At 58.7% G+C, this 14,463-nt stretch overlaps 1 protein-coding gene across 1 annotated transcript; it reads right to left on the minus strand.

Moving 5' to 3' along the window:
• Nucleotides 1-978: 978 nt before the first annotated feature.
• LOC309389727 (protein-glutamine gamma-glutamyltransferase E-like) lies at nucleotides 979-13,404 on the minus strand. Its single transcript, XM_081948417.1, has 13 exons — nucleotides 13,150-13,404; nucleotides 11,376-11,534; nucleotides 10,858-11,079; nucleotides 10,374-10,492; nucleotides 9,542-9,670; nucleotides 7,850-8,027; nucleotides 6,959-7,094; nucleotides 5,889-5,992; nucleotides 4,727-4,972; nucleotides 3,865-4,161; nucleotides 2,688-2,845; nucleotides 2,377-2,510; nucleotides 979-1,226 (listed from the first exon to the last, which is right to left on the minus strand). The coding sequence occupies exons 1-13, from the start codon at nucleotides 13,154-13,156 to the stop codon at nucleotides 1,076-1,078; spliced, it is 2,040 nt and encodes a 679-aa protein (XP_081804543.1). The 5' UTR covers nucleotides 13,157-13,404; the 3' UTR covers nucleotides 979-1,075.
• Between the last annotated feature and the right edge of the window lie 1,059 nt (nucleotides 13,405-14,463).

Consider the following 14,463-nt stretch of genomic DNA (forward strand, 5'->3'; position numbering starts at 1 on the left):
TGCTAAGGAGTTAGGCGTTCTATTCCCCCCCTCAACCTGAAAATAACTCTGTTCCAACTGCCACTTGGACGTGGGCATGGCCAGCACGTGACTCATCCGGCCTGTTGGATGGGAGTTTGTGGAGAGGAGCCTGAGGGAGAGAAGGGGATAGGATAGGGGAAGTTCCTGTGGGGCAAGCCTGAGGGAGGGAAAGGGATAGGATAGGGGAGGTTTCTGTGGAGCAAGGCTGAGGGAGAGAAGGGGATAGGATAGGGGAAGTTCCTGTGGGGCAAGCCTGAGGGAGAGAAGAGGATAGAATAGTGGAGGCTTCTGTGGAGCAAGCCTGAGGGAGAGAAGGGGATAGGATAGGAGAGGTTTCTGTGGAGCAAGCCTGAGGGAGAGAAGGGGATAGGGTAGGGGAGGCTTCTGTGGAGCAAGCCTGAGGGAGAGAAGGGGATAGGATAGGAGAGGTTTCTGTGGGACGAGCCTGAGGGAGAAGGGGATAGGGTAGGGGAGGCTTCTGTGGAGCAAGCCTGAGGGAGAGAAGGGGGGAGGAGAGACCAGTCATAACTACTCATTAATTTTCAAGGTGTAAATGTCAATTTATCAACCCCGATCACATAGTTTTTTTAGCGGAGCATGGGTATTCAGCTAGTTTTCCAATAAAAATGTGCCATCTCCTCCTAGTGCTACCAGGATAATAGAAGCATACCAGCTTGCCTCAGGATTATTTTTCTATCAGATTTATAAGGCTGCCAAATTCCATGTCAAATCTGAGCAAGACACATTCTTAAGGAGTCCTGCACAGCCACCCTTAGAAGAGAGAGCAGGGATGCCACAGCCATCATCCTGCCATCTAAGATTACCCATGTAAGGAGTCCAGGCCTCCTCTTGGCCAAGCTGGGAACTTTATGGCAAGAAAAGGAAGGACGGCTGTGTGGCCCCTCAATGAGTTTTCACCTGCAATGAGGAGTCAAGGTATTTCAGATAGAGGGAGGAAACGTTTATTTGGCGTATGCTAATCAGACAAAATGGCGCTTTGTTGCACCGGAAGGCTCTCCCTCGGCATCGTAGCCTCCTTCTTCCCCCTCACAGGTCAGTTGGGGGACACCGTGACGGTCTCGAAGGCCTTGATGTCTTGGAATTTGTTGCAGGAGAAGTTGATGAGTAGCTGCTTCGTCCCGCTCTTGCTGGGACTGACCTCAAAGTGCATCTGTGAACTCTGCTTGGCCTTTAAGGGGGGCACCCTGCAAAGAAGCAGCAAGGGAACTGGTCAGCTTTGCACTTGAGAAGCATCCAAGGGCTTGGAGCACCGGGCAGGGGCTCTCCACCTTCCACCCATGCCTCTCCTTCCCTGGGAGCTGGTTACCCTCTGTATCGCAAGCACCTCTGTTTGAGGAAGGGCCTGGAGGCAGGCCAAAGCCAAACAGGGTGTGGGCAGGGGTGTGCGAGGGTCAGCCGAGAGCCAAGGAGCCTGCATCCACACAGACGCAGGAAGAACCTGGGGAATGCCTCTGCCCGAGAGGGAGAGCCAACCGATGTCCAGGCCCAGCTCTTCAAATGCCTCAACCCTGCAGCCCAAGCGGTGGACTCTCAGCTGGGAAGCTCCCCCTCAGGGGCAACGGCCTCCTAGAAGGAACCGTTCCAAGGGACATTGGAGACCAACCAGTCCACCTCCCTGCCCAGCTTGGCAGCATCTCCAACAGAGGGCCCTCCGGCCTCTGTTAAGGCACCTCCAGCAAAGAAGAGCCCCCCCCCTTTCCGGCGGTCTGTTCCACACGAGGAGCGGAAGGCTCATCCTGGGGAAAGGAGACCTGGAAGTGAGGGGTGGGGGGTGGGGGGTGGGGAGATGAAAGGGTGCCACGCAGAAGCTGCCCATCGCCATGGAAACCAGCACCAGAGGCAGTGGGCGGCTGAAGCCAAACCTCGCCTAGCAAGCCACCTGTGTGACTTTCAGGGGCAAAGAGAGGAGGACCTGGGGCTGAGCCCTCCGTGGGACTCTTCAGACGGAGCCCATTAACCTCCAGGCATTTGTTCTGTTCCCAAGCTGGCTTCCTGCCCACTGAGCCCCCCAGGAGTGAAGCCCCAGCAGGCACAACTTGCTTATGGGCTCACTGGGCGGAGCTGGATGGAAGGCCCTGCTAACCCCCGTCCATTGCACAGCTTTCTTCCACAACCTTTGTGGCATGGTTGAAGAAGGCAGCCCGCTCAGTTTGACCTCATCTTCCCCCCCTCAGTAAAAGCCTTGGCTCCCCAGTTACGGCTCGGGGTGTGTGTGTGTATGTGTGTGGGGTGTAATTGGAAACTCCTCTTTGGCAGAGCAGAGCAGTCACCTGGATCCCGCTCACAACCCCCACACACACAACCCTCCCCCCCCGCACCCCCCCCGGCACTTACTGCAGCTTGAGCTTCTCTGCCAGCAGGTCGCTGCCCTCCACCTGCAGGAGGCACTCCTTCAGCTCCTCATCCAGAGGGTTGGTGAAGTTGGCTTCCACTTTCATCACCTGCCCCACCTTGGCCTGGCCCAGCACCTGCCCCGGAGCAGAGAGCACAGTGAGTCCAGCCTCCCTGAAGGCCTGGCAGGAGCCCAGGAGCCACAGAGAGGTGGCTCGCCCACTTCCCACCCCTGGCCATGGCCTGCTATGGCCGTTGCCCAGCCAGAGGGGGCTGTTGGCAAAGGGCCTCCCTCCCCCACTGAGCCAGCCCACCTTTATGGTAATGGAGGGGTTGTCCAGAGTGATATCTCTTTCCACCACGGTGTCCTGCCCCTCTTCCAGCTGGCACAGGGCAGTGGCACGGAGCATGTTGTCTGTGGTGAGGTGCTGCTGGTATTCGGTGTAGGAAATCTTGATAGGAAAGCTTTTCTCTGAAAGGAAAAGTCCGGCCGTGTCTGTCTCTGAGCTGGACCCGGCTGGCAACCCCTCCCCACTCCCCCCCCAAGTACCCCTCTGCTGGGGAGTGAACCCACGCACAGGGATGCCCCAGAGCTGCCTTTGAAAGGAGCGCCTGGCGACTGCTCGGCTGCATGCGTGCATGTGCCATGCCGCCTCTACTTATTCAAACTGCCACAAGGCGGCTGCTGAGGTGGGGAGGGTGAAGGCTGCGCGAAGCCCCCCTTGGAGGGTTTAGTCATTCGGGACTCAAGTCCTCTTTTTTTTGCCTGCAATTCCTGAAGCCCCAAAACTCAAAAGATCTTCCCTTCCGGGTCAGGCTTGGTGCGTTTCTCCTTCAGGGCAGAAGGGACACTTGGCTGCCCACCTACAGGAAAGGGGCATCACCCTCAAAGGAGCACCGAGGGCAGTCCTGAATCTCAAGCCCAGCAGCTGCCAACCTCCCGGACCTAAGACCTTGCCTGGCCTCGCTGCCCCCTCCCCCGGGACAACCTTTGTGCCTTTGCGTGCCAAGGGCAGCCACTCGTCGAAAGGCAGGACCCAGCAAGGCGCCTGCTGCCCCACGAAGGTCCTGCGGCTCTAAAGCTCTGGGCCCTTTTTTCTGGCACCTGCACACCTGTTCAAACTGCAGGTGGGGGACAAATGCTCAGCAGTCCACCTCGTTGTGGCCATCGGTGGATGGGGCAGGCCGAGGCACAAAGGAAGAGGGAAAGAGCACCATGCTGGTCCCGGCTGGGATGCTGCCTCCCTTCTGGATGTGGGCTGGATGCCAACAAAGCCACCTGCTGCCACCCGGGCACAAGTGCCAGCCCTTGAAGGCCAATCCTGCAAGAGGATTGGATGCCTCTGGCCACCTTACTCACCAACACTGTTTTGTGCCCACGCCCCTCTCTTCTCTCAGTCCGCTACAGGGGTGGGTGGAGGAAGGGGGTCAGGCATGGGCTCAGCCCTCCTGCAGCTGGGGGTCAAGCCTGCTGCTCTCCCTGGGACTTACCTTCTTGGGGGCCCAGGTCCATCTTGAGGGTGTTCTTCCAGACCTCACCAACGGGTTTCCCGGTGTAGATGATGGACCAGGCGGTCATGTTGGCCGTCAGCTTCCTCTGCTCCGAAGCCAGGTTGGTTACCTGGAAGACCAAGCTGACGTCCTTGCCGACCTCTGGGGGGCTCTCCAGCTTGAACTTCCCCGAGATGGGCTTTCCTGCTTCGGGCAGCTTGGCAGATGTGGCCGAGAGGATGTCGAGGTTCAGCTTGCCACGGGCCTTCCTGAAGACTTCCCTCTCCTTGGCCGAGCCTGAGAGGGAACCACAATGGTGTCTGGGTGTGCCAAGAGGCTTCGATTTCTGGGGTCTGAGCCCCACAGCTGCCCGTCTGGGCCAGGGGAGGAAAGGGGGCTGAGGATCACTTGTTCCTGGGTGAGACAAGCCAGCTCTGGCTCCGGCTGCTGCCTAAGGAGGCCCTCCTGCCCTGGCAGCTCCACCAGCTTCCCGGGAGCAGAAGGCAGTGTGACTGGGAGGCTTTAGCTCTGCGGCTGCTTCTGCCGCCACTGGCTCGGTTTCAGCTTGCCCTTCGGCCCTCTGTCAGCTTCAGTGGCAAAATCCACAATGCAAAGATTTGGTGACTCACCAAGAACATTAATCACCCTTTTAATTACTCAATCTTTATTAATTATTCTGTGTAAGGCACCCGGAGTTGTCTCGTCAATGAAGGTTGCAGCATATAAATTTAATAAATAAATGAATAGATTGCAGCAGGGGTGACGTCTACGCCCGGCATTAATCCTGCGGCCTTCAGACCCTCAGATTCAGCACCCAATTTATGCGAAGCTGGAAGGAAGGCGCCCGCTTCACTGGCCTTACCTTCTGGGTATTTATAATTGCTGGTGACGTCCTGGCGGGAGTAGCTGCCCAAGGCCTTCGTGCTGGTGTTCTGACCGATGGATTTGGTCTCTGAGTAAATCATCTTTTTCTCTCCGGTCCTGGGATCATAGAGCCAGGTGACACGGTCAGCGTTGACCTCTCCAAAGACAAACGGGCAGTCATACACCAGGTCCACGTCTCCCTCCTTGATGGCTGTCAGGGAGGCTGGGCCGCACTGGAAGATGCCTGGGGAAGGAGACGATTAGGGTTAAGGAGAGGGAGGGGCGCCCACAGTGGAGCTGGGTGCAGAGTGCCTGGTGAGCTCTGGTGTCCTCAGGAGCCGGGCAGCAGAAAACCCCTCAGCAACTCCAAGGGGTGGCGCTGCCAGCTACTCGCTTAGGTGGCTTGGTCAGGGAGTAGCCTCTCCTTACAGGAATGCAAATACGGCATCTGGGAAGGAATGATTCCCTGCGGCCGCATCCTGCTCAACTCTGGCTTTGCAGGAAGCCTCAGTTCATTAGCTGAGGTTTGCTTTGGTTCAGCTGCCACGATATGCACCTTTGAAGGTGCTTTGAATCAAGGATTTTGAAAGTTGTTAGCTGTGCAGCGTCGCCAGGGGGAGCCATAAGCAGTCATCCAAACAGAACTAAAATGCATAATAGCATAAATGTCTGTCCTGCGCGTAGCCGGGATGTTGCCTTCTGCCCACCAGGAGGCAGCATCGCCACCCAAGGATGGTTTACAGAGCCAGAAAGTACAAAAGGATTACAGAAAAGGGGGCTTAGGGGACCCCCCCCCCAAAAAAAACAACAACTAAGGAGAACCTAGTGCCATGGCATGATGGCTGGTTATTTGGGGAGACTAGAGAACCAGTGGGGGTGGGGGAGTCCCACAGACTGACCCATTGCCCATTCCCCCTTGGCCGGACCTGCTGCCCCAAGCCTTCTTTCTAGGACATTTCAAAATGTCCTGGGGGGGAAAAGTGGGTGCGGCTCCCACCTAGGCCTCCCCTCTGTTAACCTGCTGCTGTCTCACCTGGCTGCTACCTTGAGTGAGGGGCTGGACTAGAACACCTCCCGGGCCCCTTCCTTCCCTCGGGTTCCTTGCTGGTGACCCCGCCCTGCCAGGGAGAGCCAGGTGGGGCCATCCTCCCCCCTCGTACCTGAGCTCCTCTCCTGGGGGGTGGCATCCAGGATTTGCCAGCCGTTGTAGGTGGCCCCAAGGTCAGAGCGGGCAAACCATCCCTCGTTCCACACGTGGAAGTTCCTGCCAGCCAGCGGGAGGGAGAGAGGGATGAGCGCAGGCGGCCCCTCCCCCCCCATTTCCCCAGAGTGGCAGGACGGGCTCCCTGGGAGGGTCGCTCTGGGCTGCCTACCCCCACAGAGACTGCCAGCCTTTCACTGGAGCTTTCTTGCCCAGGCGCCCACCGGGAGCAGAAAACAGGGCAGAAGGAAGTCTGTAGGGGGCAGGGCCTGGGGGGGGGGGGAGAAGTGAGGAAAAGTGGTTGGTGGTGGCATGTCCAGGTTGTTTTCACACAGAGTCAAGACCCCTGGGCAAAGGATGACTTGAGAGGAGGGGAGGGGGAGCGCGCTCTCTCTCCCTCCCTCCCTCCCTCCCTCCCTCCCTCCCTCTCCTCTCCTTTTACTGCCCCCTAGTAGCCATTATTCTTTCTGAAGTGGGTGCCTCTTTCCCACCATTGAGGGGAGGAGGAGGAGGAGGAGGAGGGCAGGTGTTCTCTGGGGATACCTGTGCTGGCATAGGGGTGGGAGGACGCCTCAGCCTGCCTTTGATCAGGGAGGAAGTCTTAGGAGGATCGAATGAGGCTTACAGGGAGGGAGGAGGCCGGAGTGGGGTGGCGAGGGAGGCTCTTGAAAGACCGTAAGGCCCTGGGTCGCTCTGCTGTGTTTGTCCCCGATGGCGGCTGCAGTAAGCGGGGCCTTCATACCACACAGAGCCCTGCCATGCCATATTACCTGGGCTCACTGCCAGCCGAGGCAGTTCCCCTGCTTTGTTCTGGCAAAGGGCTTTCCTCCCTGTGCCCGCCCCACTCCTGGAAAGCCGGTTGCCAACCGTTGCAGAGAGATTCAGGCGCTCCTCTTCCAGCGCTGCCCCCCAGGTGGGAACGAAGCCGTGGGAGGAGGGTGTTGGGTGGCTGGCCGTCTCCCCTGCCAGCTGTGGCCACCTGGGGCCTAGAAACGAGAGGGGGGAGCCCAGGGAGGGGGGGAGGTTTACCAGACACTGTCGGAGGCGATGTTCAGAGGGTTCCCCTCAGCATCGTAGTAGACGTCTACCGTCAGGCTCATGTCGGTGTCGTGGGCAGAGTTGAAGTTGGAGATGGCTCGGCTGGGGATTCCCAGGCATCGGAGGACTGCGGGCAGAGGGACACAAGATGGAGACTGTCTCCACGGCAGGCGCACCTTCTTGGACAGCCTCTGCAGAGGCCAAGCTGGGTGCCAGGGCCCCCTTGCCACGAGACAGAGGCTGGGCATACGATGGGCTCCTTGCTACGGCCTCTCAGCTTCCACCAGTCAGGGCTCTGGAGGTACCTGAGGATGGCCTGGCCAGAGATAAAGGGTTTGGCTTCTGGGGGGTGGAGGGCAGGAGAGGAACGACGGTCCCTGTTCCCACTGCTCACCCATCGCTCCCCACCCCACCTGGGCATCAGAAAAAGTGAAGAGGGCAGCCTCGTGGCTGGCTGGAGGCAGCCTTCCCCCAGTCCCTCCATAGCTTCTCTTCATGTCCCCTCTGGACATGGCTTCCTGCCCATCTCCTCTGCCCTTCATCCGCCAGGCCAGGGGAGGCCCTGCCCACCTTCTCTCCAGGGGATGGGCCAGAACGGGAGTTAAAGGTTTTCCACAGCAAGGCCCACCAGCCGCACATCCCGAGGGGGGGAACCAGAGAGGTGGAAGCAGCAGCTCTTTCTTCCCCCATCCGAGCTCCTCCCCCTTGGACCTCTAGTGGGGAAAGGCTCCACTGCCCCCCACCCCACCCTGGGGCAGGCCAAGGTTGATTCAGCCCTTCCAGACCAACCTGGGTCTGAGAGCACACGAGCTTTCTGCCGCCTCACATCCAGCGTCTGCCAGGAGAGACTCCCCAAGTCTCCCCAACTCTCAGGAGGCCTACCTGTGGTCAGCACCCCCGCAAAGACCCAGCATTGCCCGTAGCGGACAGGCCTGAAGCCAGAGCTCTTCCATTTGCGCAAGATGTCCACGCTGCCCGTCCAGCTGCTGGGGCTCTCCCCACCACTGTAATTCCCACTCCAGTTTCCTTGCAGGATGCCGTTGTCATCGTTGCTGTTCACCTGGGGGGTGGGAACCAAGAGAAGCCGCTGTGGGGAAGCCGCTCCACCCCAAAAGCTGCATGGGTGGCCCACCAGTCTCCTGGCACAGCTCTGGGCTGCCCTTCGTGGCCCGGGGCCAGGTTTTTTGGAGGACTGCTTCTGCCCAGCCACGTCCGATCGCCTGCGAGGTCCAGCAGAAGAGGGACGCCCCGGGTTCTGTCTGTCCAGGAGCGTCCTCTGGCAGGGCTCTGGATATTTCTTTCATTTAATAATTACATTTACACGCTGCCATCTTGCTATCCAAAGCGAGGTGTCATCCTCCCCGAGAGGAGATTTGCCCTAATCTTGCTGGTCTTCTGTCAGGAGTCCAAGGCCTGCTCCTTCAGGGTCTGGTCACTGGGCCTGGGGGTCAGGAGGGGGTCGACCCTTTTTGTTGGCCAGTTTGATGGTTACGGAGGGATCTGCTTTTTACCCAGCTGCTATTTTATGTGCAAGGCCTTTGGGGAGGGGGGGGGGTTCTTTCTGCTTTTCCTATATTTCTCCCACATTCATTGCCACCCAAAGTCATTCACTTCTGAAGGGCAGCCGCTCCAACTGAATGAACAGGGGAACAAGCTATTTTCTGATTTCTACGACCAGGGCGGGACTCCTGCAGTGGAAGCCTGACAGGTGAGCCACCAGAACCACCTGAAACTCAAAGGGCGACCTGGACTTTTCAGCCTCCCTTGGCCGGCATTGAGGGCTGGAGACGGAGGGGGAAGTGCTCAAAGAAGCCCCCCCCCCCCCCCACCGAGGGAGCGTGAGACACACCGGAAGGCTGATTTCCTCCTCTCTGGATTCCTCTTGGGGGATGCCCCAGGGGGCAGATTCAGAATTCGACCCTTTGGTCCCAATGTGGCCATCCAAACGCACACCAAGGAAGCCCACAGCAAGCAGGGCCTCTATACGTGACTCCGAGGTGCTGGCTAAGCAGTGATATGGCTCAGTGGTGGTTTTGTGTGCCAGTTTTACTATTGGTTCGCTCGTGCACGTCCAGCTGCCACTACCGGTTCAGCCAAACTGGGCCAAACCAGGAGCAACCCACCTCTGGTGTGGCTGGGTTTGCAGAGCCTGTTTTCAGGGTGGTAAATAGAGAGGGGGAGAAGCTGCAGTTCAATACCAAGCAAGGTCCTCTGGATCTGAAAATGGGATCTGAGCTGAAAGGGATCTTGGCATCCAGCTGGGTCATGCCCAATTCGGCATGTGAAGATGCCAGCCGATGGCTTTGAATGGTACTGCCAGAGGCTCTGCAGGTCAAATGTTCCCTTCGCTTTGGGGGGAAAGGATATCTTAAGTTGGCACAACATACCCATGGTACTCTGCTAAAATCCCAGCTGGAGAAATTGGAGTGTGTGGCGGGAAGAGGGGGGGGGGCTCTGCAAAGCATTCGGTTTGCCAAAAGGAGGCATTGTTTTTGCCCCGTCCCATGGGCTCAGGGGAGGGGACAGCTGAAGGGGCTTTCTTACGATCTCGGCTGGATGCAAGCACGTTCATACCATGGCGCTGAGCACCCGCCCAATGTATTTGGGGTCATTCCGGCGACGCAGATCAGCCGTGGGATCCTTGCGGTGGCTCAAGCTCCGGTCCAGAGCGAAGAGGCAAATGTCCAGGATCTCGCTTTGGAACTGTTGGCAGAGAAGGCTATCAGGCGGGCAATTCCCCTCCCCTACACACAGACACACACACACACACACACACACACACACTTAGTGGCAATAGTGGCTGTGGCAGCTTGGATGCCACTGGCTGATTCCTGAGGTGGAGAAGGTCACCTGGAACCGCCTTCAGGTGCTACCAGGAAGGAGTTACAGTCTTTCTTTTATTAAAGGTTTTAACAAATTTTACAAATATTACCCCTTCCCCTTCCCACCCTCCGACCCTCCCTCCCCCCAACCTCCCAGAGCAAAATACAGTCTTCCGGCTTTGATGGGCAGAATTCTCATTTCAGTTCGGCCTTCCTTTTGGAGGGGGGGCATCTTCTCAGAAATTCCTCTGTCACCCAAGCCTGCATCTCTTTCCCCTGCCAGCTTCCTGAATGGAGATTTTGGGATGGTGTGGGGAGGGCCCTTCTAGGTGGTGAGGGGGGGGATGTCCTTTCTTCCTAGTCAGCGGGGGGGGGGGGGGGATGGATTCAGGAGAAGGCCTGTTTTCCCACAGTGCTTCTCAGCTGTTGTAAGATTCCCTCCAGCCCAAGACTGGGGGGCACCAGGAGAGGCTGTGGGAAGGGCAGCCAGTGCAGAAGGGGAAATAATTGAGTGGCTCCATTCAGGAAAGGATTCCAGGATCCCATGTGAAATTACAGCCGAATGAGGCATCCTTTCTCTTTACCTGGCCATAGTTCCATCCGAACTGAGAGATGCGGTTTGCACTCCCTGCAAAGAGAACCCCAAACTCCGAGAGGACATATTCCTGACGATGTGCATTGTCTGGCATGAACACTTCATCCTCTGAAAACCAAGGCAGACACAGTGACTGGGGGTGGGAGGTTTCTCCCCCAGGGAGCAGGTGCGTGCTGTGGACTCTTCCGACAGCACCCCCACACCAGTGGTCAAATCCTGCCCCCAAAGCATTGAGAAGCACCTGGTTAATTGAGAGGCAAGACTTGGGCATTCAGGGGGTGCCAGAGGCTACCGGGAGAGACTGAGGGGACAGCCCCCTCTTCTCCTTTAAAGGGGGAAGGGGCAAAAGGGTGCAGGAGAATTTTCCATTTTTGCTATGCCCATTAGAATAGAGGCTGCCCCTTGCCCAGGCCTCCAGGCTGGCAGAGCTTTGAGCTTTGCCCTCTCTTCCCTTTGACAGGCTGCTTGGGTACCTGGCAGCCAAGGGTTGAACAGTAGCACGAAATTGCCCAGGACGGAGACGCCGGAACCGCTCTTGATGCCCAGCCGGTAGCGCCCGATGGCGCCGTTCGCTGGGCTGGTGATGGAGAAGGTCGACGATCCGGAGGTCTGCACCGCGCTCCAGGAGCCTCTGCTGGGGGCACTGGAGACCCCAAAGTCCACGCGGGTTTTGGCCTGCAGGGCAGCGGTCGAGCCTGGAAGGGAAAGCGGCCACCTATCAGCGGAGGCAGCGGAGTGGCTCCCCCTTGTGGCTGCAGCTGCAGCTGCAGCCGGCCCTCGACCGGGGAGCGCGGATCCTGCAGAAGGCGGAGGCGGGGGTGGTGGGGCTACAGAGGGGCCAGGCGCGGGCGGCTGGGCGCCCCGCAGAGCCTGAGAGGGACTCGCCTGGCTGGGCAGGCATCCTCCGGGAGTCCCCGTCGGCCTGGTGAGGGTGGGGGCACCGAGGGCGAAGCGCGTCTCTAGGCAGCCGGGAAAAGAGGAGGCTCCCTACCTCTGTCCACGGTGAAGGTGAGGCCGGTGGTGGCTGGAGGCGACCTCAGCGTTATGAAGAAGCTTTGGCCCCGCCGCACCAGCAGCTCGGTGCCAGAATAGGAGTTGGTGCGATGCTCGCGGGCATTCTCGCTCTGCCTCCAGTCGATGTTGCTTGGTGCTGTCAAGAAGGAGAGAGAGATGGCTGGGCTGCCGCTGCCCCTTCCCCCTTCCCCGAGGGGCCACCGATAGGACCGGTGTGTGTGTGTGTGTGTGTGTCAACTGGGGGTCGAGCTAGCCACTGCTTTGGTCCCCACAGGAACCTGCAGCACTCCAGCCAGAGGAATGAAGGTCGACCTCCCCCACCCCCCCTCCCGAAGAATCAGGGCCCCTCTTGCTTAGGGGCTTGTTGAAGCCCGAGAACCCTGGCTGCCCGAGCCTTCCATGGGTGGCAGGAGCCCCCTGGAACTTGCTCTGGGCACGCTGGCTATCTGATCTGAGTCTCCTTTAGAGTTTTGCTGATGCTCAGGGTGGTTGTGGAGAAATCCGAGCAGAAGAGAGGCAGGCAGTGGCCCAAAAGCAAACCTGGAAAAGCAGCTGTGCTCAGCATTGAAAGATCCCGGAAGGGCCACGCAGGAGCCCAGGGCTTTTTTGGAAGAGAAACGCCTTTCCAGGCAGGAGGAGGAGGATGGGAGAAGGAAGAGGAGACCCACAGACAAACACCAGCAGCCTCTGGACCGGGGACGGGAATTGTCTGTCAGTTCCCTTGGCGCTGGCTGCTCCTGATGCTGGGGGCCAAACCACAGAGTCCCCACAGCCTCCAGCACCATCAGTCACAACTCCCCAGCCCTCGTGAATCGGTCCGGAGAATCCTCCAGGCCCTTATTAAGAGTCCTCTGGACCTGCCCACTAAAAGCTGGAAATAAATCTGAGGGGGGATGGGACGGCAGGGCCACAGGCCCCCAAGGGCCCCCAAGCCCTCCTGAGGCAGGAGCCTTTTCCCCACAGTCTTTTCCAGACTCCTCTTGACTTAGACCGGGCCAGGAAGGCGCCCCAAAGGAAGGAGACTCAGTCTTGAGAGCTGAGCCCAACCCATCCTGCAAGCGCTGGCATGCTGGAGGGTGCTGTGCCCTGCTGCCACTGCTTTCCTCCCAACTGTGGGCCTTTTGCAGGTGTCCCCTTAGTTCCCGTCTGGTGGGCATGCACCCCTGCACATGCGCACTCAGGGGCAAAATATCCTGCATAAAGAGCCAGCCCGGGTCAAAGTCCTGCAGGAAGTGGTGGCTTGAGCCAGCCCGGGTCAAGGTCCTGCAGGAAGTGGTGGCTTGAGCCAGCCCGGGTCAAGGTCCTGCAGGAAGTGGTGGCTTGAGCCAGCCCGGGTCAAGGACCTGCAGGAAGTGGTGGCTTGGGGCTCCTTCCCTTCAGCTCTTTGAGCTCCGCTGCCTTTGAGCGCTTAGGCTGGCTGGCAGCCCTTGCAGAACGGAGCTCAGGGAACACAGGTAGGTATAGCTCACTCTGCCACGCTCTGCCCGAGCTCCTTCCCTTCCAGGGTGGGCTGTGCTGCCCCAAAGGGTCCCCACCTCCTCCTCTCCCTTCTGTGCCAGCAGTGCAGGGGCAATAGAAAAGGCCCTCCAGGCCCCCAGGTGGGAAAGGGCAGGGGGCCGGAGGTGTGCTGGACAAGCATAGCATTGGGTCTGCTGGGTGAGGGGCTCTCCAGTCCTTGGAGCTCCTTCGGAAAAAGGCCTTGCGTGCTAAGAGCCCAGGTGGTCCCCGGGCTCAGCCTGCCTGCTACTCACCAGCCATGGTCTCTGGTGTGCTCTCCCAGATGCTCTCAGGACGTCTCTGGACAATGTTCTGGGATCAGGTAAAGCTCCAGGATTTGGGAACAACCTTATATAGGGCGAACCGGCAGCTCCTCCCCCTCCTCCCCCTCCTCCCCCTCCTCCTGCCCAGGGGGTGAGGCTGCTGGGTCACCTCAGTGGTGCTGCAATGTCTCCGGCTGTCTTGCCCTGATGCAAGAGGAGGGCAGGGGAGACACGGGCGGCTCTTCTTCTCACCGATGAGTGAGAGGCTGAGAAAGGGTGCAAGTAGGGAGTCACTTACCAAGGAGGAACGGAGAGGGTGAGTCAGCCAGCTGCACCGATTGCTTTGGCCTGCCTTGGCAGAGGAGGCTCCGGGCAGCCTTACTGGCCTTCCAGGCAGAAGGGGCCACGCGGGCTCCCAGAGAGTGCGTGGCTAGCCTGATCCAGGGGCATCCTGGTCTCCCCCTGGCAGCTGCCACTGCTGTGTGGGGCAGACGAGGTGGTGCACAAGGACTCCCTTCTGAATCTGGGGCCAAGAAGTCCGAGCATCTGGGAAAGGCCCCCTGCCCAGTTCCTGGCACCATGATCCTTCCGGCCCCAGGGCTGTGGCAGCTGATCTTCTGAAGTGGACCCTCTGCAACACACACACACACACACACACACCGGGATCACAAGCAAGATGGGGGAGGAGCAGCTGTTTGCAGGCCAAGTGGCAGAGCCATCCAACAGCCTCTTCAGCCAGCGGGCGGCTACCTTAGGCCAAGCTGGGAGAGGACTCCATCCTTGGATTTGGCTCTCTCTCAAAATCCCCCCCCCCCATTGCAACGTCAGTTCATCACTTGGCTTTCTCTGAGGGGTGAAGAAATCCATTTAACATTTTAGCCGGTTGTGGACTCCTTTGTTACAGGTCTGTGTGTTTGTGAGTGTCTGTGTGTCGACTGCTTGTGACTGCCTGGACAAGTCCCTGCAGTCTTCTTGGCAAGGTTTTTCCAAAATGGTTGGCCATTGCCTCCTTCCCAGGGCTGAGAGAGATGACTGGCCCATGGTCGCCTAGCTGGCTACGTACTTAAGTGGGACTAGAATGGATGGCCGGCCGGTTTCCAGCCAGTGCCTTGAGCGCAACACCTCACGGATTCCCATTCCTGGCCCAAACCCTCCGAAGAGTCTTTTGGCAGAACAGAAGCGGAACTGGGCATAAGTGAGAGAGATTCAGCGCTCTCCTTCTGACCAGGCACGATTTCATGCGCTCCGATGTGGCTTTTCTATGGTCAGACAGACAGACGGAATCCCAGACAGTGGAATTCAGGG

The sequence above is a fragment of the Natrix helvetica genome (assembly GCF_964273705.1).
Source record: "Natrix helvetica genome assembly, chromosome: 3".
Classification (NCBI taxonomy): Eukaryota; Metazoa; Chordata; class Lepidosauria; order Squamata; family Natricidae; genus Natrix; species Natrix helvetica.

Bases quoted from the DNA above. Each gene is read 5' to 3' on its own strand.
- LOC309389727 (XM_081948417.1), bottom strand. The intron at 7,095-7,849 runs GTAGGCCTCCTG...CTCTGCCCGCAG, and splicing joins TGCGGGGGTGCTGACCACAG to TCCTCCGATGCCTGGGAATC. The intron at 5,993-6,958 runs GTAAACCTCCCC...GCTGGCTGGCAG, and splicing joins ATCGCCTCCGACAGTGTCTG to GAACTTCCACGTGTGGAACG.